A 23,279-nucleotide genomic window follows, 5' to 3' on the forward strand; every position below is an offset into this window, starting at 1 on the left:
AACTTCACAAGATGATCGGCTTAATATCTCTATTTGAAAAGAATTTATAATGTTAGATAGATTAAGACGATTCTGCAGTAGGAGTGCATCTCCATAAAATCTAATAAACAATCTTTAGACATTTAAGCATCCCCTGACACATTTTCAATGTAGTCTGTGCTGTTTGCAGTGCATTTCTATATTTGCATGTGTTGTGAGTGTATTAATGCATGTGTTTAGTCAGAGATTGAGGAGTTAATGTTTACTATTTGCATCTCCATGAAATCTAATAAACATCTATACACTTTTTGGGGTGCTATACAGATTTTCATTGTGGTCTGTGCTATTTGCAGAGCATTTCTGTATCTGCATGTGTTGTGAGTTTTTTTATGCACAAGTTTAGTCAGAGATTAATGAATTAATGTTTACCATTTGCATCTCCTTAAAATCTGATAAACACTCTTTAGATGTTTAGGCGTCCCCTGACCCATTTTTGATGTGGTCTGTGCTATTTGCAGTGCATTTCTATATTTGCATGTGTTGTGAGTGTATTTATGTATGTGTTTAGGCAGAGATTGAGAAGTTAATGTTTACTAATTGCATCTCCAAAAAATCTAATAAACGTATATCAACTTTTTGGGGTCCCTCGACACATTTTAATTGTGGTCTGTGCTATTTGCAGTGCATTTCTCTATTTACACGTGTTGTGTTTTTATACATACGTTTAGTCAGAGATTGACGAGTTAATGTTTACTATTTGGATCTCCAAAACAATCAAATAAACATCTATAAACTTTTTGAGGTCCTATACACATTTTAATTGTGGTCTGTGCTATTTGCGGTGCATTTCTCTATTTACACATGTTGTGTTTTTACGCATGCGTTTATTTAGAGATTGACGAGTTAATGTTTACTATTTGCCTCTCCAAAAAAAATCGAATAAACATCTATAAACTTTTTGAGGTCCTATACACAATTTCATTGTGGTCTGTGCTATTTGCAATGCATTTCTGTATCTGCATGTGTTGTGTTTTTATGCACAAGTTTAGTCAGAGATTGGCGAATTAAAGTTTACTATTTGCATCTCCATACAATCTAATAAACATCTATAAACTTTTTGGTGTCTCCTGACACATTTTCATTGTGGTCTGTGCTATTTGCAGTGCATTTCTGTATCTGCATGTGTTGTGTTTCCATGCACGTGTTTAATCAGAGATTGGTGAATTAAAGTTTACAATTTGCATCTACATATAATCTAATAAACAATCTATAAACTTCCCATGTGTAAGGGTCCCCTGACACATTTTTGATGTTGTTCATGCTATTTCCAGTGCATTTCTGCATTTTCATGTATTGGGAGTATTTTAATGAATGCGTTTAGTCAGAGATTGATGAATTAATGTTTACAGTTTGCATTTCCATATAATCTAATAAACAATCCAGAAACGTTTTGGGGTCCCCTAACACATCTGTGTTGTGGTCTGTGCTATTTGCACAGCACTTCTGTATGTGATATATCGGTGTGTATATTTTAGGCATGGGATAACCGTTTTCAAGGTATACCCCGGTTTGGAAAAGTCAAGATTTTTAAAACCACCAACATTTTCTGTTATACCGTTCCTAAGGTATGTGTAAGATTTATTTACTTTTTTTTTTTTTTTAGGACAACAGCATCTCCAGCAGAAAAGATTTCTAAGCATTGCATTTCAATTTGTAAAGAAAGCTGTGTTTTTGAAACAAATGAAGCCAGCAGAAGTCAATTAATCTTTTGAATTATTTCCCCCGACACGTTTACCGCTGCAAACTAATTTAAATCTTTTTTAAAAATCTAATATATTGTTTTCGAAGGAGGAAAAAGGTTTTGTTTTTTACCCAGGCATTTAAAAAAAGAACAAATTTTAAAGCAATGTGCACAAAACCGTGATCTTTTTATCCTAGATTATCATAAAGTCAGAATCTTATACCGGCACATGCCTTGTATATTTAACATTAGTATATTTATAACCACCTCGGGATAGCGGGGATAGTGAGTCCCTGACATTGTTGCTTTGGGGGTCATTGGCTGAAAAGTTTGGGAACCCGTTTGAGATCGATTTCCGAATGATCACGTGAGACTCAACGCTACAGTAATGATGCTGAAAATCCAGCTTTGCATTATATTTACACCAAACGCAGTTCTTTAAACTGAAAACATGAGGAACGCATTACAACTATCATTAGGACACACAAATTGTTTTACAGGAAAAATGCGTGTAACTTCACACTTATCGCTATCAGAAGGCTTATACACTTCTCTCCTGAGCATTTAGCCCGAGCACACACACACACACAGCAGCGATGTTGCAGGGAGGCACTAGCCGATAGCACGCAATGCTACATCAGTCTCTGCCTCGGCATGTATGAGGGTTTTCCTTCGCCATGCCGAGGCTCAGCGCGGGGCCCAGTCTTCATAAATTACATATATGTGTTGTTAATACAGTAAACATGTACTCACTCCGCATTAAAGCCGTTCACGTGAAGGATTTTCATCTGCTTCACGATAGTGCTCTTCCCCGACTCGCCAGCCCCTAGAAGAAGAAGGCAAACACAGGCGATTTAATGCATGCAAAGTCTGGCGGACACTTTACATTACATTTCGCGGTGAGTGTGTGTGTGTTAGGGAAATCCGACATGCCAGATTGAGCTGTCAAACACGGTGCGTTTTAAAAACACAGCCTGTCGGATGTCGGATATAACGCCTGAAGTCTCCTCTTACCCAACAACAACAGCCGATGTGTGGCTCTATAAGCCTGTCTCTCTTTTTGCAACTGTTTCTCTATCTTCTTGTTGGCCTCTCGCTGTGCCTTCTCGTCGATGCGCTGGTCTTCGGTTTTACTGCTCCCCAAACACCCCATCATGGTCCCGCTGTCCTTTCGGACGATCAATCCGATCACAAACACAAGAAAACCATCCAAGATAGAGCAAAAATAAAAAAAGGTCGCCGGGAAGGGATTGTTTCTCCTCCCTGTTACACCGTCTCAAGCAGCCCGGGCGTCATTCAGGCGACAGGATTGAAGGGATTGATCACATATCGATGGGTAGGGTGGGATATGAACTCGCATCTGGATCCGGGGGTCTCTGTGAGCCCCTGGCAGGAGCTCTTCCCTTCTCTTCTGGTCTCTCGCCCTCTCTGTATTTTTCTGTGTGATATTCTGTGCCTTTATCTCGGCTGCGGTCCGCGGCTCAGCACTGCCTCTGTCTGTCACACTTGGTAATGGCAGGCGGCTTAGAACCAGGAAAAAACCTTACAGTGTATCGTTCTAGTGGCGGTTCAAACTATGGAGCCAGAGCAGTCTCAAAAATAAAACAAAATATACAAAATAAAGCGTATGCATGCACAGCACAATTCACATTTACAAAATATAACTTGTACATTCAGAAGACAATTCATAAACACAACAAATATTTGAAAACAAATTCACAAGTGAATATTTTCCCCAAATTAATTGGATTTGTGTCTAATATGAATTTTCTTTATTATTTATGAACTGAATTTGCGTGTTTTTGAGTCGTGTTTTGATTTTATAAATTGTGTTTGTGTATTTATGAATCGTGTTTTGAATGTATGGACTGGATTTGTGTATTTTTTAATCGCATTTTAAATTTACGAATTGGATTTGTGTATTTTTAAATTGTGATTTAAATTTACAAAATGGATTTGTGTATTTTTGAACTGGTTTTAGATTTGGATTTGTGCATTTTGAATTGTGATTTATATTTACGAACAGGATTTGTGTATTTTTGAATCGTGTTTTGAATTTATCAATTGGATTTGTGTATTTATGAATTGTGTTTTAAAAATTATGAATTGGATTTGTGTAATTTTAAACTGTGATTTTAATTTACGAAATGGATTTGTGTTTTTATGAATTGTGTTTTAAATTTACGAATTGAATTATTTTTAAATCGTGATTTTAAATTTTTTAAATAAATCTGTGTTTTAATGAATCGTGTTTTAAATTTACGAACTGGATTTGTGTATTTATGAATCAAGTTTGGATTTATGAGCTGGATTTGTTTATTTTTGCGTCTTGAATTGGATTTTGTCTTTTGAATTGTGTTTTGAGTTTACAAACTAGATTTGTGTGCGTTTTAATCGTGTTTTAAATTTATGAATTGGATTTGATTATTTATGAATCGCGTTTTTTATAATTATTTTTTAGGGGTTTTCACCTTTATTGATAGGACAGTGGAGATGTACAGACAGGGAATGTGGGTAGCAGCGATAGGGGAAGAATCGCAAAGGACCTTGAGCCGGGAATCGAACTCAGGTTACCGCGAGCACCTTGGTGTTATGTGTCGACGCACTAACCACTCTAGGCTATTAGCGCCAACATGAATCATCTTTTGAATTTAAGAACTGGATTTGTGCATTTTGAATCGTGTTTTGAATTTAACAATTGGATTTTTGTATTTATAAATCATGTTTTTAAGTCACAAACTGGATTTGTGTATTTATGAATCGTATTTTTAATTTATGAACTGGATTTGTGTATTTATGAATCGTATTTTTAATTTATGAACTGGATTTGTGTGTTTTTGAATGCTGTTTTAAATTTACGAGTTAGATTTGTGTATTTTTTAATCCTGTTCAGAATTTACGAATTGGATTTGTGTGTTTTTGAATCGTGTTTTGAATTTAACAATTGGATTTTTGTATTTATAAATCATGTTTTTAAGTCACAAACTGGATTTGTGTATTTATGAATCGTATTTTTAATTTATGAACTGGATTTGTGTGTTTTTGAATGCTGTTTTAAATTTACGAGTTAGATTTGTGTATTTTTTAATCCTGTTCAGAATTTACGAATTGGATTTGTGTGTTTTTGAATCGTGTTTTTGTTATAAGATTATTAAGGAAAAACCATATACCATGTGTGATTTTGAACACAAAAAAAGTCCAACAAATAATCAATATTCCTTATTCTGAACTTTTACAAATAATATTTTCCAAATGATAGCCTGGCTTCAGGCTTCAAACTAGGCATGGGACAATACCATGTTTCAAGGTTTACCATGTATATGTTAGTTTATTTATTTATTTATTTATTTATTTATTTATTTTTTTTTTTGTCATTTTTTTTTTTGTCATTTTTTTTTAACATATTTTTCGCAACTATTTTATTTACGGCAACAGTTTCTCTAGCAGAAAAAAAAACTCTACATTATAATTTACTGGTCCAAAATATTTTAAATGTATCATAAAATAAAATATATTTTGTTCAATGGGAAAAAAGTTGTTTATTTTTTACCCAGACGTTTAAAAAGAGCATATTTTGGAGCAGTAATCACAATACTGTGAAACTGTGCTATATTTTATCCAGGATTATCATACCGTCAAAATCTTATACAGGCCCATGTCTACTTCAAACTGAAATAAATTATTAAATTATCATCCAATAACATATAAGTGGCCAAGTGACTTTTTTAATACTGCGGTTCTGCTATTTTATACTAAAGAACACACTTTCACTTCTCAATAAACGTCTATGCTTTTAAACTTCATGTGAACCGACAAATGCTGTGTTCAACTATTAAGCAACCATGGAAAACCGTGAAATATGAAAAGAAAGACAAAATATATATAAAAAAACGTCTCTTAGTGGACCACGAGATAACAGAAGCTAACAAGGTTCATATAATTTAGGGATTTTAAATGACATTATGATTAAACATCTATACAGATTCTCAATAATTCAATGTATTCTGATAATAAGTATGCACGATAGACATTTTAGGCCTTTACTCAATACAGTAAGAACACATTCAGCTTAACATCAGCTAATTTAACTTAATTTAGTCAATATAATGAAAATTACTATAAGTATTTGTTAATTTTAGGTTATGCTAATTTCTTTGATGATGCTTAGATAATAAAAGTCACAAGTTAATTCTAGTTAATAACTAAATTCAACTATAATAATTTGTTTTATTATTTTTATTTTTTTTACTTAAATATAACGATCTGGATATTTCCGACTGTTAATTTTAATTAATTTACTAACATTTACTAATGAGCCTTTTGCTTTATAATGCTTTTGCTATTTAATTTATTTAAAACTTTCATTTTCTCTGAACATGTATATAAAATAAAGCAATACACCACATATTTCTAACTGTTATACCTGTTAAAGTAACCTTTTATGCAGCTTAGGTCAACACCTCTATAAAATATAATGTTTATATAAGCTTCAGCAATTAATTACAAGGAAATTTGATACCATCATAAGCCTATAATTATTATTTAGACATGATTTAGTCATTATATCTAGCATTAGATGTAAAATATAACAATAAATAAATAAATAAAAAAATGACAGAACCTATGATGAAATGCCACTGTTACAGTAACATCATGCTAAATATATATTTACATAATGTTATTCAGTACTATTTTTAATATTTAACAATTTAGGCATGACATCTGTTTTTAGTTTTGAATTTTGAAAATCATTTTGCACAGCCAAGAAATATTTAAAGATAATAAATGCAGCATATCAGTGTCACTACACCCAAAAAAAACCTTAACCCTTCAAAACAACAGGCAGTATTGCATAATGCTTTCATTACAATTAGCAAGCCATATGCAGTAAAGGTCACACTAGAGCCAAAGTACACGTTCAGTAAATGATAAAACCTATTTACAGGGTGACAAAGTTCAGTTTACAGACCACATTCGCATTGCAATGCTACGCAAAAGAACAATAGCAACTTGTGTGCAAGCATGGCAACTGATTGTTTTTTGAGCCTTATGGGATTCACCACATAACCAAACCATTCAGCACTTAAAGATGAAGCCCTTGTGGCTATTTATAGGTCAGGCATCATTTACAACAGACAAAACATGTGCTATATTTTTATGTAGGTCACTTCAAATGGGCTATTTCATGCATTTGTTGAAGGTATAAGATACTAGCTCTTTAATAAAAGCCGAAATACATGTTATAAGGTTCCATTGGTTAATGTTTTTATTATGAACAAACAATGAATAATAGATTTATTACTGCATTAATGCATCTTAGTTAGTGTGAGTTAATGATAATGAAATAATGAAGTCTTTTTAGTTCATGCTAACTCACAGCGCATTAACTATAACGTTAACAAGCACAACTTTAGAATTTAATATTGCATTAGTAAAAAAATGTATGGTTCATTCTTGGTTCATGTTATTAAATACATTACTGAACATGAAGTAATTGAACCTTATTGGAAAGCATGACCAAAATGCTATATGCACATACCGTTAGAAGTCAGAATTGCTAGCCTCCCTGTTTATTCCCCCCCCAATTTCTGTTTAATGGAGAGAAGATTTTTTTAAACACATTTCTAAACAATAGTTTTAATAAATCATTATTAATACTGATTTATTTTATCTTTGCCATGACGACAGTAAATAATATTTGAGTAGATATTTTTCTTCTATACAGCTTAAAGTGACATTTAAAGGCTTAACTAGGTTAATTAAGTTAACTAGGCAGGTTAGGGTAATTAGGCAAGTTATTGTATGACGATGGTTTGTTCTGTGGACTATCGAAAAATGATATAGCTTAAAAGGGGTTAATAATTTTGTCCTTAAAATCATTTTTAAAAAAAATAAAAACTGCTTTTATTCTAGCCGAATTAAAACAAATAAGACTTTCTCCAGAAGACAAAAATATTATCAGACATACTGTGAAAATGTCCTTGCTCTGTTAAACCTTATTTGGGAAATATTTAAAAAATTTAAATAAAATAAAAAAATTTGGCTTATAATTCTGACTTAAACTGTATGTGTGTGTGCTTGTGTTTGTGTGTGTATATAATAAGAATTAATCATAAATAATTGCATTTTTATAGCTCAGGTATTTAAATAAATATGTTGTTTGTTTTTTGTTTTGCTTTTAATTTGCTCCAAAACACTTTAAACAATCAATGTGTTTTTATAGCAGTATCCCTTTATATCAGGGGTAGCCAACCCTGTTCCTGGAGAGCCATCTTCCTGAAGATTTCAGTTGCTACCCATATCAAACACACCTGAACTAATTAATTAGGACCTGAACACCACGTGATAATTACAGGCAGGTGTGCTTGATATGGGTTGCAACTGAAATCTTCAGGAAGGTGGCTCTCTAGGAACGGGGTTGGCCACCCCTGCTTTAAGCTACGGTCACACTAGAGTTTGAGTGTGCGATATTCTGTCGTGTGGCGCTGCGAAAAGGGGCGGGATTAAACAAGCTTATTAGGCATTTAAAAAAGCCAGCAATCTCTCCATGTTTTAAATTTCTGTACAGAAAGGTCAAATTTTGATCCTCGATTGGTCTCGAAAGTGATGCGATTTCGCAGGTCAGAGTTCACCACGCTTGAACTTTGCACCGCTGCAACCTGCGTGACCCAGCGTTTCCGGTCTGATGTACTCTATGTCTAGTCTATGGAAAGAAAAGCGCAGTGTGACCGCAGCTTTATATGTTAAAATATCTTGCAGATCTTACCATGAATATTATTGTAATGAAATTAAATCTAAAACCTAAACTATTAGCCACTGGTAGGACATTTAGTGATGATCATTACATCGGTGGTTCTTAGTTCCTGTCCGTTTATTACACTGTTCTGTATATATATATATATATATATATATATATATATATATATATATATATATATATATATATATATATATATATATATATATAATTTATACAACAATTCTGTCTGGTTCTCGAATCCGATTGGCTGACAGCTGTGCAATATTCTGCAATATCAGCACTCGTACAGCCTCTTCACTCTTGTGTATTCCGCCCACATAGGGTGACAGCAGAACAATAAACTCACTACAGTTTGACAAATATCGCAGCTGTTGGAAAACATGATGTACTTTTGAGGCTTTTTTTTTCAGAGAATTTAGTTGTTTAGATTGCAACTATGCAGTTTATTTATAAGGATAGTGTCTATTTTAAATATTTATAATTTCAGAGATTCACTGCATCGGTTGACGTTCCACCACAAGATGGCGTCAGAGACCGTCCTTAGGGGAGAAAAACGCATACATTTCAAACTACAGCTGATCAAATCATTAGAAAACAGGTACATGACTTTCTATGTCGATCTCTGTCTTTTGTATGTTGTAGTGCTGTATTTATACCATAGTAATTTGGTAGTGTTAGCTTTGCTTTTTTAGGGTTAATTACTGTGATCTCCCGATTGCCGAACAGAGAAATACTGGGAATTTTCTGTTACTGATGGTATTTCATGCCGTTCAGCCTTTAATCTTAAAATATGAGCAAACTCGCTTGTTTCGTCATTACTTTAGACATTACACTAGAGAATCGTTCAAATACCAGCTCTAAAGTGACGTCAGCTGCAGATGTGAATGAATGGTGGAAGAAAGTAGTCCCTCTTACAATACAATTTTTAGACTGTGTTTGACTTTTCTTTTTTAAATACGTGATTATGACGTCGAACTGTTGTATAAATCCAATATCACACTCGTACCAGTGCAATACGGCTGAATATAGTCACTAAGGCACTGAGGCACTCATGCCAACGCACACCTCCCACAAGTGCTGATATACAGCCATATCACACTGCTCCTCGTGTGATATTGCATAAGGGAATGCGTGACATGTTTGCTGCAGAAACATGCAGAATTTGCCTTAATCGTGTCTTCTAGGAAAGTAAAGTGATTCGAATCAAGCGGGAAATTAGCTTGAAGTGAAAACATCCTGTGAGTTAACTAGGGATAGTGATGCAGTGCTCCACCCAATCCTAATGTTCTCATTGGTTGAAATGTGTAAAGATGTCCTTCCCGAGCCAGCGTTCAACATCCCACTCCTCCTGTGACCCATTGTTTGTCTGTGTGGTGTTCAGATCCAGTAAAAAAAATAGACTTTTAAAATAATCAAAATATGAACACAAATAAAATAATTGTTAGCATTAATTAATTAATGTCTTAAAAAATAACAACGCATTAACTTTCCCAGTCCTACTATATATTCGGTCTGATTTCATTCATTCATTTTTTTTTCGGCTTAGCCCCTTTATTAATCTGGGGTCGCCACAGCGGAATGAACCGCCAACTTATCTAGCATATGTTTTACGCAGAGGATGCCCTTCCAGCTGCAATACATACCTGGGAAAAATCTATACACACTCAAATATAACGGATAACTTAGCCTACCCAATTCACCTATACCACGTTTTTTGGACTTGTGGGGGAAACTGGAGCTCGGTCAGATTTAAAAACCCCAATTTATCTTAAACCAAACTACATCAAGGTACACATGATCGATTTCTAAATAATTTATTTATATAATTATATAATTTCGTTTAGTTTATTTTTTTATTTCATCCGAGACTTCTTCGGGCAACAATCGGGTGGTTTACATTTTATGGTTTTAGTTTCAGTTTACGACATAACCCCATGTTATCTGCTTCTTGCTAAATCAGATATTATAGTATAGTTACAGTACAACTTGTACAAAGACATTCCCAAGGATGTGAACTAAAAATAACTGTACCATAAAGCTTGAAGATAACTCAGCGAGATCCTCCAGTAAAGTTAATTTATAAGCCACAACTCTGTTCTCTCCATTTCTATTCCTTATTATCAATTTCCAAAAACAACTAAGTGCAGCCAAGGAAATTTAATTATCCTTCATGAAAAATTCAATCGACATAGGTCTAAAATCAGACCTTCAGTGATACAGCTGTTACAGGGAAATATGAAAGCGTAATTATTTTAAAAGCCACTTTGGACAACTATGTCAGATTTCAGATGCACCTGTCAAACTCGCAAATTTGCTCTCTTCTTATAAATAGCTCCTAAATCATTGCTGGATCACTGAGGTCAGATTAACAAAGCTCTCTCTCTTTCATATAAGAGAAAGGCTAAATTAGAGAGTCCATCTTGTTATTAGTAACAAATGACAATAAATGAATGGAATTAATATTGACAGGACATCTAATAGCATTAGTCTTATTGTCTTATGCCTTAAGAAACACGTCTCCACACAAACACTTTCTGTCCAAACATCACTAAGCAACACACCGTAATCAGGAAAAATGTACTTTAGATGAAGAAAATGCTTTTAGAGCATTTAAAACAGCATGAAAGAGCTGATATTTTTCTGTCAGTAAAATACTACCAGAGATACAACTAAAGTCGTAATGCATATTTTGAATTGGTTTAACTTATTAGTTTAACTGTATTATTATTACTATTGTCATGTGTTTTTGTCATTTGTAGTTGTTCTATATGTATTATTTGTGAGTTTATTTTATTGTAAAAATATCCTTGTATGGATTTTTGCTTATAAAAAAAATATATATATATATATATTAGGGATGTAACGGTATCAGAATTTCACGGTACGGTAATACCTCGGTATGAATGTCACGGTACGGTATTTATTGAATCATTTACAGGAAAAAAAAAAACTTTTGAAAATACTCCAAAAAAGTGCCAAAAGTGTCAATGACATACAAATTAGCAATCTATCTGTTAGCTTTGAAACAGGAACTTCAATTTTAATAACAAAAAATTATTAAACCATGTAAAAAAAATAAAGTTTCAATTTAGTATTGTTGAAAACTCATCACATTCAACATTTAATCACTCACTTAGATAGAGATGGGTTTAAAGAAAAATTATCATATAATTATAATCTGGTAAAAGCTGGTATCTCTGGGTATTTACAATGTCCCCTGCAACAGAAAAAACCCCTCTCATTTGGGACTGAGGTTTCTGGGACAAGAGAGATATGACTTGGTCCATGTTGACAGCAGTGGGGTAACGTTGTGCATTGTCTTTCCCCCACTTGAGAAGACAAACCATGAGTGAGATAGAGGTCTCTTTGCGGTACAAGTCAATGTCTGCATCAATCTGAACAGTGTGCTGTGTTTCTGCAGTCCCCATGACTGTTATTAGTCGTATTCCCCAACTTGCAGGCACGTGCACACATAGGGCTCAACCTGTGCAGTGCACATGCCCTTTTTAGTCTTGGATAGAAAATGCCCTTCCAAAACGATCAAAAGTGCCCCCGCGACGCGACACAACCTCCGTCCAGTCCAGCCCTTCAGTAGGCGCGCGACAACACCTCTCTTGAGTATGCGCGCTCAACCCCCCCTCGGCGCTTTACAATACGCGCGCCACAACACAGCTGATCAGAACGCGCGCCACAACACAGCTGATCAGAACGCGCGCGACAGCACCGCTATTCATCACGCGCGCGGCGACAACACCCGCTTTAGGTTCGATCATTTCCATCTTTTTTTCATCTCCGCTACTAGCAGCACACTCCATTTCCGCATTACTGGATCTGTAGCGACAACAGACCGCAAAGGATTATGGCCACGCCGGGGCTGATGGGAAATGAAGTTTCAGCTACCTCCCGTTTGCTTCATTCGCCTGAGCAAATTTTCTCAGAAGACCTATAGTTTTACCGAGTCATGCGACTTCGGTAATATCGAAAAAATTTAATATTGCGGTATGACGGTATTTACAATACCGTTACATCCCTAGTATATATATATGTATGTGTGTGTGTGTGTGTGTGTGTGTGTGTGTGTGTATATATATATATATATATATATATATATATATATATATATATATATATATATATATATATTAGAGGTGTGAACCTATACTGGTCTCACGGTTCGGTTCCCTTGAAACAGGGAAAGTTCACGCTGAGCAGAGCAGAAAAACAGAAAAGAAAAAAAAAAGAAAAAAAAAGAAAAAAAAGAAGCACTTTTCCGACGGTGCCTTACTGAGAGCTCTAAACACATATTGCGAGGGCTTAAACGGAGCAGTGCCCGCAATGTCAAGCGAAAAAAAGAAAGACAGCTGTGAAACATAACCAGCTTTGTCTTTTTGTAGGAAACACACTTTAGATCTTTTTAGGGTAGGAGGTTTTTGAGTTATTGCCGTCTATAACTGAATGTGAGTCAGGAATATCGAAAACAAAACCAACTGAACCACGCTCCTTTCTGGCGCCCCCCTGGATATACAGCACCCTTAGCATTTGCTTATGGTGCCTATGCCACGGAACGGCCCTGAGTTGCCTGAGTGTAGAAAATACTCGTGCTCACGTCCCTCGCGACAGAGCGCATAGGCGATAAATGACGTCAGTGCATAATAACCGGTTAGGATTATTACTGAACCGATACCTTATTGTCTGCGTCTGCATCGCGGTGCACCGAAGAAACAATTAATTTTGACACCCCTAATATATATATATATATATATATATATATATATATATATATATATATATATATATATATATATATATATATATATATATATATATCATCTGCCACTTTATTAGGTACACCTTGCTAGTACGAGGTCGGACACTTTTTGCCTTCAGAACTGCTTTAATCCTTCGTGGCATTCAACATGGTACTGGAAATATTCCTCAGACATTTTGGTCCATTTTGACATGATAACATCACGCAGTTGCTGCAGATTTGTTGGCTGCACATTCATGACGCCAATCTCCTGTTCCACCACATCCCAAAGGTGCTCTATTGGATTGAGGAGCTTGTGACTGTGGAGGCCAATTGAGTACAGTAAACTCATTGGCAGATTTTTTTTTCTGCACCTTTCTAACCATAATAGTTTTAATAACTCATCTCTATAACTGATTTATTTAAGCTTTCCCATGATGACAGTAAATAATATTTTACTAGATATTTTTCAAGACACTTCTATACAGCTTAAAGTGACATTTAAAGGCTAAGAAAATCACAAAAAAAGCTTAAAGGGGCTAATAATTTTTTCCTAAAATGGTTAATAAAAAATAAAAAACTTCTTTTATTATCAGACATACTGTGCAGATTTCCTTTCCTAAACATCATTTAGGAAATATTAAAAAAGTATCAAAGGGCGGCTAATAATTCTGATTACAATTGTATATACACACACACACACACACACACACACATACATACATACATACATATATAAATATTTATATATATATATATATATATATATATATATATATATATATATATATATATATATATATATATATATATATATATATATGATTGTATATTAGGATTGGGGATGACATTAATAAGTGACCATATCGTACAGTTTACCTCACTACCAATGTCTGCTATTGTTATATAAAAGACCAATTAAAATAAATGAATATTCACATACACACACAGGACAGTACTGTCACGTTGTGTTGTTGTTTTCATATATATCAGTACATGAGCACAATCACAACAGTGACATTGATTTTACTTCAACTTTTAAACAAACAAGCGAATACTGAGTGAATAACATTGAACTCAATACTGCCTGTTTTTTCCTCTTTCCGCAAAACTAAACAAACCGAAGCAGAATGTGTGCATCTCTGAGATTTATTCATGAACTGTTTTTTTCCAACAAATGATCTCAATAATTCCCTGGCCCTAAGATGTGTTAACTGAATTAGCTGTTTTGAAAGAATCGTTTACATTAATAAATCAAATTATTAGTTTTAGTGTCATATTCATTTCTCCATTACATGGCTAAACCAAAAATACCAGCACAAAAACACAAAATATTGCTTAATTATCATTATCTTTAATTATGCTTTGTTTTAATGAACACTACTACTTTGCTTGTTATTATTATTTATTTAATTCAGATTAACCCTATTAATTGACCCTTCGCTAAGTCACACCCAAAAACCGCCACCCACCAATCGTGGCTTAGCAACTGTAGCTATGCGCTGTGGCTCTGTCAAGCTTTCGAGCGAGTGCATATGGATTGTGCAAATCTGATACCCAGTATCCTTAAAGTTTTGACGGGATGGTGGAATTTTTTCCCTTTTCAAAACCTAAAACCCAAGAGGAGAAATGCCAGCGTGGATCAAGCAGTGTGAGGGGCGCTAAAGGGGCGGAGCTAAGTTGGTTTTGTTTTGATATTCCTGACACATTCAGTGATAGACAGGCGGCAATAACGCACACACCTCTCACCCTAAACAGATCTAAACTGTGTTTCCAACAAAAACACAAAGCTGGTGATGTTTCACAGCTGTCTTTTTCCTTATCTTTCGCTCGATATTGTGAGTAATGCTCCGTTTAAGCCTTCGCCATAACGTTAGTAACTTAGTCATACTAGCGAATAGGTCATAATGACATGAGTTATTGAGCCGGAAAATACGAATCTGCGAATCTGTTGCTAACTTTACAGAACTTCATATTTCCATCTATTTCAAGCTACGAATATTTGAAACTACAAATCAACAGAACAAAACCGAGATATGATCACGAAATGAGCACTTACAATCAATATACTTTACCAGCAGCTGTTTTTCAGGGCCTACTCACACTATGCCATCCGTACCGTGCCCAGGCCCGTTTCCCGGATCGTTTGAGAAGTGTGAGTGCGCTGAATCGGGCTCAAGCACGGTTCACTTGGCCAACCCTGGCCCGGTTGGAAGAGGTGTGCCTGAGCGCGGTTCACTTGGGCTTTGGCACGGTACGCTTGTGCAAAACGCGCCAAAGCCCGAAACTGAAAGCGAGACGTGACTTTTTAGGGACTGTTTCATATGGATTTATTAATCAGTCTTACTGTTCAGTGAACGCAAACTGCCATAGACGAGAACTCCTCACAGCATGACAGCTGCACCTTCAGCAGACCTCCTCATTCCTGCAGCACGAGGGCTTTATGATTGTTTATGAGCACCAAATGTGGCGGATCTGTTTGGTGAAATATCTGACCGTGTCACCGCATCCCTAAGGACTGTTTGGCGAAATATTTGACGGCATATCAAACGACTGAAACGATATAACTAGAGAAATCTCCACTGTGCTACTGGGTGAGAGTGTATGGCAAGCCGTTTTAGCATTTAAACCTTGTTCTGACTATCCATAAATATATTTAGAGATATTTCTAACTATATTTTGACAAGTCATAATTATAATTCGACTAGTCAGATTGGAGATATCTGCAAATATATTATGACTGACTAGTCATATTCCTCCATTGAAAAATATTTGCAGATATCTCTAAATGAGTTTTGACTAGTCACAATTGTAATTAGAGATCTCTCCAAATGAATTTTGACTAGTCAACAATCCAATTCAATGCTTATCTACAACTTTAATTCGACTATTAGTAAATTAATTAGAGATATCTTCAAATATATTTGTAAATATCTCTAAATATGACGAATTAAAAATATCTCCAAATGAATTATGACTAGTAAAAACTCAGAGATATCTCTAATTACAATTGTTACTAGTCAAAATTCAATGGAAGTCAATGGAGGAATATGACTAGTCATAATATATTTGAAGATATCTCCAATCTGATTTCGTACTAGTACAATTGTAATTGCAGATATCTCTGATTGTCATTCTGAGTAGTGGAATTATAATCATGACTAGTCAAAATATAATTAGAGATATCTCTAATATATTTATGGAGTCAGAACAAAGGTTTAAATGCTAAAACGGCTTGCCATAGAGAGCGCTTCTCACTGAACAGCGCAGCAGCGATGACGTAAGCGTGCCGAGGCCCGATATGGTGTGAGCGCGGGCCGTCGGGGGAGACGGGAGGGGGGACAAGCGTGCTTTGGCCCGGTTCGAGGCAACTGTACCTAGTGTGAGTACGGCCTCAGTCATTTATAAAGAGAACACAAACATACTGACAGTTATAGGTATCTTACTGTACATTCAGGGTTCAACGCTAAGCATTTTTTCTACTGGTCCGTTCAGGCCAATGGTTCAGATTTTTACTTGCCCTGCCAAAATTTTCACTGGCCCCTTAAAAAAAAAAACTAATAAAATTGAATAGCTATTTTTTGCCACATATATTAAATAATGTGTCAAAAATAATATTTATAATTTTTCAAATGTTAATATTATTTAAATAATATTTTTTAAATGTATAATATATGTATAATGAGCAAAATTATGTTAACAAAACAAAAAGAGCAGTATGGAAAATGTGAAGTTATTTTATTTTGAGTTCGAAATTATTAAAAAAAAGGTGGCCCCAATCGGGCCAGTAATGGTCCCGTCTACTGTCCCAAGCGTCTCTCACACTGGCCCTGGGCCATCGGGCAGTCCTTATTGTTGAGCCCTGACATTGTTATGGGTCAATGATGCTATTATTCGGCATTAATCCATCAGTTTACCTTTTCTGGCTGTTCTTTCTATGAATGAACTATGTAAAAGCACTGTCATGCGTGTTTCCTCGTCGGTTAGTAACGTTATATTTGCACAGCAATTAATCTATCAGGCTTTTTGGCTAAAACTAGAGAAATCACGGTTTAATTTGTTATTATTAGATTATTTTTAAATTTCACCTCTCATGCTGAGCATGAGCTAAGCTGTTGAATGATTAGCGTATGAGGCGGCTAGGCTAAGCTAGCTTCAATTTTGATTGGTTTAATCGGTTGCCTATTATGCCATGAATATACCCCTGTAATGCACACTGCAGTCCTTTTTTGTCTGGCTTTCTCGGATATCTCACCTGTTCACCAAAAATGACTTTATATCCCCGGCAATGTCTGACATCGGCGCACACGCATTGAAAAAGCTGTGTCAGGCACGAAAGGTTGACAGGCGTAGCAACAGTAACTAAGGAGGGTGGGGCTTAGCGAATGGTCCATTTTAGTACAACTTTAAATAAAACAAGGAAGCAACTACATGCAATCATTTAATAATAATAATAATAATGTTTTTTTCATGTTTATTCCATCATTAATTATATATATCATATTATATAATGGTTATTATTAGTTGAATTTAATATTAATAACACTGCTAAAGTAAGATCAAACACTCAAACTCAGTATTTTCAGTGTGTTTCTGTGCTCTGTTGCATGCGTGTGTTTGTATCACAGGTGGTTCTGCAGGGTGCCTGAATTAAACTGAAAGATCAGAATACCTGTGTGAGTTGTCAGTGTCCCTGAGGTCAAAGTAATAGATTCTTTTACTATGACTTGTATGCCAGTATCTACTAGTATCTTATCAAAGCATCATGTTCTGACTAACAGACTATATGAGCTCAGTTTTATGCTCTGATGATATCTCACCTTTATCATCTCATGACCTGTCTAAAGCCTGATCATCACATTTAATGCCTATGGAAATGGGATTTAAAGTCTCTATTCGTTATTTTAAAATTGGCAGCTAATAAAATAGCCTGCTTGTTAAGAAAACACTGTAAATAAATTCAAGGTATGAACTGTAAGCTATTATCTAAACCAGTGGTTCTCAAACTGTGGTACGTGTACCACTAGTGGTACGCAGGCTTCCTTCTAGTGGTACGCGGAGGAATAAAATATGTCATGTATATGCTACATATTTCAAAATTTAGCAAAAAATATGTATATAATATTCCATATATGACTTTTAGCCTATATTTCTGAGGTAATCTGCCACGTTTTTTTAACTGTGCAGAGTTGTAGCTGCTTTACTGGGCCTACTACGCTACTTTATTTCAATACTGCTCATTTTGGTGGTACTTGGGGAGACAATTTTTTTCTGAGGTGGTACTTCATGAAAAAAATTCGAGAACCACTGCTCTAAACGAAACAGACAAAATAATGTACAGTAAATCAAGTTATTTGTGAAGAAATTAGAAAAGTATCTTTAATGATATACTAATATTGCAATACGCAATGCATTTTCTTTTATTAAATTATAACTGCAGTTATGCATTATCATATGGATTACCATTTATACTAGTAATGAAATGCATTAAAACAAACTGCAACTCCAGCTTTCCAAATATTATTATTTATCTATTACTAATAGATTTATTTGCTTTATTTCTGACTTTTTGGTCACACTTTACAAGGTTTCATTAGTTAAATTATTTTACAGCATTTATTAATCGGAGTTTAATATTTAATGCATTATCGAAATCCAAGTGTATGCTTATTTGCATTAGTTAATGTACTGTGATCATACTCTCAGTAATGATTAAATCACACTGAACTGAGCTAAACTGAACTGAACTGAACTTAAACACTAAAACCTGAACCACACTGTTCCAGTTACTATGACCATTTATGTGAAGCTGCTTTGACACAATCTACATTGTAAAAGCGCTATACAAATAAAGCTGAATTGAAAATTGAATTGAATACTGTGAGTGAACATGAATAGTGAAAAACTAATAACTAACGTTAAGAAAGATTTGGCTACTGTAATAAATACTGTAATGTATGTTAGTAAACACATTAACATATTGAGGTAAAGTTGGTTTTAAATTCAAACATTGCTTCAGTGACAGCTCCCTGCATTGTTTACTATGGTACTTTGAATATTCGGTCTGAAATTACATGTATGACTTCAAAACAACATTAGCACTATTTAACTGACTCTGAAGTACACTGTTTTATTTTGATAGTCATTGGCTCATAACATGATTTCACTTTTCAGAGTTTGCAATGAATAAGTTTCTGAAATTGGTGGTTCATTCCGCTGTGGCGACCCATGATTACTAAAGGGACTAAGCCAACAAGAAAATGAATGAATGAATGACTTCAAAACAACATTAGCACCATTTAATTGACTCTGAATTGCACTGTTTTATTTTGATAGTCATTGGCTGCTAACTAACATGATTTCACTTTATAGAGTTTGCAATGAATAAGTTTCTGAAATTGGTGGTTCATTCCGCTGTGGCGACCCATGATTACTAAAGAGACTAAGCCAACAAGAAAATAAATGAATGAATGACTTCAAAACAACATTAGCACTATTTAACTGACTCTGAAGTACACTGTTTTATTTTGATAGTCATTGGCTCATAACATGATTTCACTTTTCAGAGTTTGCAATGAATAAGTTTCTGAAATTGGTGGTTCATTCCGCTGTGGCGACCCATGATTACTAAAGGGACTAAGCCAACAAGAAAATGAATGAATGAATGACTTCAAAACAACATTAGCACCATTTAATTGACTCTGAATTGCACTGTTATATTTTGATAGTCATTGGCTGCTAACATGATTTCACTTTATAGAGTTTGCAATGAATAAGTTTCTGAAATTGGTGGTTCATTCCGCTGTGTCGAACCCTGATTAATAAAGGGACTAAGCCAAAATTAATCAATAAAGTTTCTAAAGTTTTATTATTAAAGAGAAAGTGTTATTGTGTGAATATAAAACCAACCTTACCTCAATCATTATCAGTGTTTTTTATACATTTACTGTATACTTAATCTGGAAATCTGTTTGTAAACATGACATAATACTAAGTGTCAAAACAATATTGGTATTAGATTATCATCCATCATAAGAAGACATTACAATAACAGCAATCGCTCATCTAACAAAGCTATAGTTAAGCTATAAACTACTCTAAACAGGCAGATGAAATAATGTACAGTAAACTGTTTTTTTTTGTGAAGCCTGAAAAGAAATGAAAAAAAGAATATTAACTAATGTATTAATATTGTAATACGCAAGGCATTTCCTTTTATTAAGTTATATTAACTGCAGTTACTCATCATGTTTATTACCATTTATACTTGTAATGAAATGCATTAAAACAAACTGCAACTCCAGCTTTCCAAATATTATATATATTATTTATCTTTTACTATTAGATTTATTTGCTTTATATCTGACTTTTTGGTCACACTTTACAAGGTTTCATTAATTAAAGTATTTTACAGCATTTATTAATCATAGTTCAATGTTTAATGCAATATTACAATCCAAATGTATGCTTAGCATTAGTTAATGCACTGTGAGTGAACACAAACATTAAATAACCTAACGTTAAGAAATATTTGGCTACTGAAATAAATACTGTATTGTATGTTAGTAAACACATTAACATATTGAGGTAAAGTTGGTTTTATATTCACACATTGGTTCAGTGACAGCTCCTTGTATTGTTTACCATGGTACTTTGAATATTCAGACTGAAATAACATGTAAGTATGACTTTAAAACAACATTAGCACTATTTAACTGACTGTGAACATTGTTGTACTTTGATAGTCATTGGCTGCTAACATGATTTCACTATTTAGAGTTTGCAATGAATAAGTTTCTGAAATTGGCGGTTCATTCCGCTGTGGCGACCCCTGAATAATAAAGGGACTAGGCCAAAGTTAATGAATGAAGTATCTGAAATTGAATTAAGGAGAACAACATGACCTCAATCATTAACATTACACATACTGTTTTCATCCATTTACTGTATACTTTATCTGCAAATCTGTTGTAAACATGACATAATGTCAAGTGTCAGAACAATATTGTTATTATATTATCATCCATCATTAGAAGACATTACAATAACAACAATCGCTCATCTAACAACATTATACTTAAATCTAAACGTCCAATAACAAAACCACATCATGTTCAGGTTTCAGGTACACACTGCTAGCATACTGTACATTCTAGCATGGCGTCAGAATACCCACACATTTTCAATAACAACTGAAGAAGAGGATGATAAAGACGATAAAGACAGCAAACCCACAGTGTTTCCGACGGCATCACTCACCCAGGAGCAGCAGCCGGTGTGTCTGTTTGTATTCCCGCTTGAGCTCCTTCAAGGCCCTGTCGATGTTCTTGCTGACTTTCTTGGCCTCTTTCTCGGCCTCCTTCTCCTCGACCACCACCAGTTTGTCCCAGTTCTTGTGTTTTTGAGCGCTGCTAGGTGTCTGGAGCAGCTGGAGCCTCCTCTTCCCGCCTCCTCCTCCGCCGTTCTGGATGAGCGCCCGGTCCGCGTCTCCACGGCGGAGCTCCCCGGCCGGGACTTTACCGGCGTCCCCGCTGCGCAAAGGGGAGGTGGGTGATGTTTTCCCGTCGTTTCCCCCAGAGTCCTCATCGCGCTGCCTGGAGCCCCGGACGCACGACGGCATCATCATCATCCCGGGATCCGGAGGCTGGTGATCTGACTCCGAGTTGGCGTTGGAAATGGATCCGCTGAGGTTCCCGAACAAGCGGGGACGCAGACTGTAGCACAGCCCCATGATGCGGCCAGGCGCTCACGGATGATATTTGATCATAAATACACAACAAACGCTCGATTCCCCGGGGATTTTAGCGCATCATAAGATGAGCCCGTGTCGCGCGGTGCATTTTCCAGCCTCGCGGAGCGCCGAAATGATGCTCTTGTATTTACAAAATGTCATTTTTGTATTTTCTTACGGTCCAACCTACGCGTAATAGTCGGTGGATCACCTGACTCCTGCCTGTGCTGACAGTGCAGGTCCACCTTACCGTAAAGAAACCAAAAGCCCAGCCACGCAAAAGCGCTGGACTCATGTGGGGTCATCTGGGTCCGGTTTTGAGGTGATTGCAGCAAGGAGAGAATAACAGGGGGTTTGATTTGATCCACCTAATTAACGCTTGATCAGACGAGATGTATGGGAAATAGTGAGAAATAGTTTTCTTTAATATTTTTAAAAATAATATTAATAATCCAAATAATGGATTAGCCTATAGAAATATACATTTGACAGTTCATAGTATTGTCAATGCATAATCACGCCAAGCTGTCTATCTGAGCGAGCAAATATGCATTCAGACACGGAAAAAGAGTGTTCACAAGACACTTTTCTTCTAAAGGTGTTTGTATAGCCACACATGGGAGTTAGATGAAATAATAAGTGTAAACGTTCATGGTCATTAATGTATTGGTGCAAGAATCGAATTTATTATCGCTTATATAGAAAAAAAGGTCATCTTTGAGAATCAAACAGCAAATCAGAGGTTGCTGTACACTGAAAACCCTAATGAGTTGACTGAACTAAATTAATTGTGTAAACTCGTTGCCTCAATTTAACTGAGTAATGGAGTCTCCCAAAACTTGCATATTTAAGTTTATTTAACTTGCCGGTTTTGTAGACTATACTTAAATTGTTCAGTTCACCAAACTTAGTATGTAAGTAGATTTGGCTTAAATTGTTCAGTTCAACAAACTTAGAACTTACAATTCTTTTAGGAATACTGTAAACTGGAAAAAAATTCTACCGTATTTTTTATGGTGGATATCTGGCAACCACAGCTGCCAGTTTTTTACCGTAAATTTTACAGTTCTCTTACGTATACCGTAAAGTAAAAAACATTTTTACTGTATTTTTTAAGGTGGATTTCTGGCAACCAGGGCTGCCAGCTTTTTACCGTAAATTTTACAGTTCTCTTATGTATACCCTTAAATAAAAAACATTTATACTATATTTTTTACAGTAGATTTCTGGCAACCACAGCTGCAAGTTTTTTACCGTAAATTTTAGTTCTCTTACGTATACCGTAAATTGAAAAACATTTTTTATCCTAGCTTAACATATC

General features: G+C 35.2%; 2 protein-coding genes across 7 annotated transcripts in view; one reads left to right on the forward strand and one right to left on the reverse strand.

Annotated features, from left to right (window-relative positions):
• The window catches only part of ccdc178 (coiled-coil domain containing 178), a 326,195-nt gene extending 309,424 nt beyond the window's left edge, over positions 1-16,771 (forward strand). Inside the window, exon 19 of the transcript XR_012399519.1 lies at positions 16,685-16,771. The gene's annotated coding sequence lies outside the window, so the exon portion shown is untranslated. The remainder of the gene's footprint in view (positions 1-16,684) is intronic.
• Positions 1-22,187, reverse strand: part of gnal2 (guanine nucleotide binding protein (G protein), alpha activating activity polypeptide, olfactory type 2) — an 82,902-nt gene extending 60,715 nt beyond the window's left edge. For 3 of the 6 annotated variants that reach the window (XR_012399098.1, XM_073940220.1, XM_073940218.1), the window contains exons 1-2: positions 21,487-22,187; positions 2,474-2,546 (exon numbers count right to left, since the gene is read on the reverse strand). Coding sequence is in view for 4 of the 6 variants with exons in the window: in XM_073940220.1 (XP_073796321.1) it covers positions 2,474-2,546; positions 21,487-21,958 (545 nt within the window). In the remaining 2 variants the exon portion in view is untranslated. 6 annotated transcript variants of the gene reach the window in all.
• Between the last annotated feature and the right edge of the window lie 1,092 nt (positions 22,188-23,279).

The sequence above is a fragment of the Danio rerio genome, chromosome 24, assembly GCF_049306965.1.
Source record: "Danio rerio strain Tuebingen ecotype United States chromosome 24, GRCz12tu, whole genome shotgun sequence".
Lineage (NCBI taxonomy): Eukaryota > Metazoa > Chordata > Actinopteri > Cypriniformes > Danionidae > Danio > Danio rerio.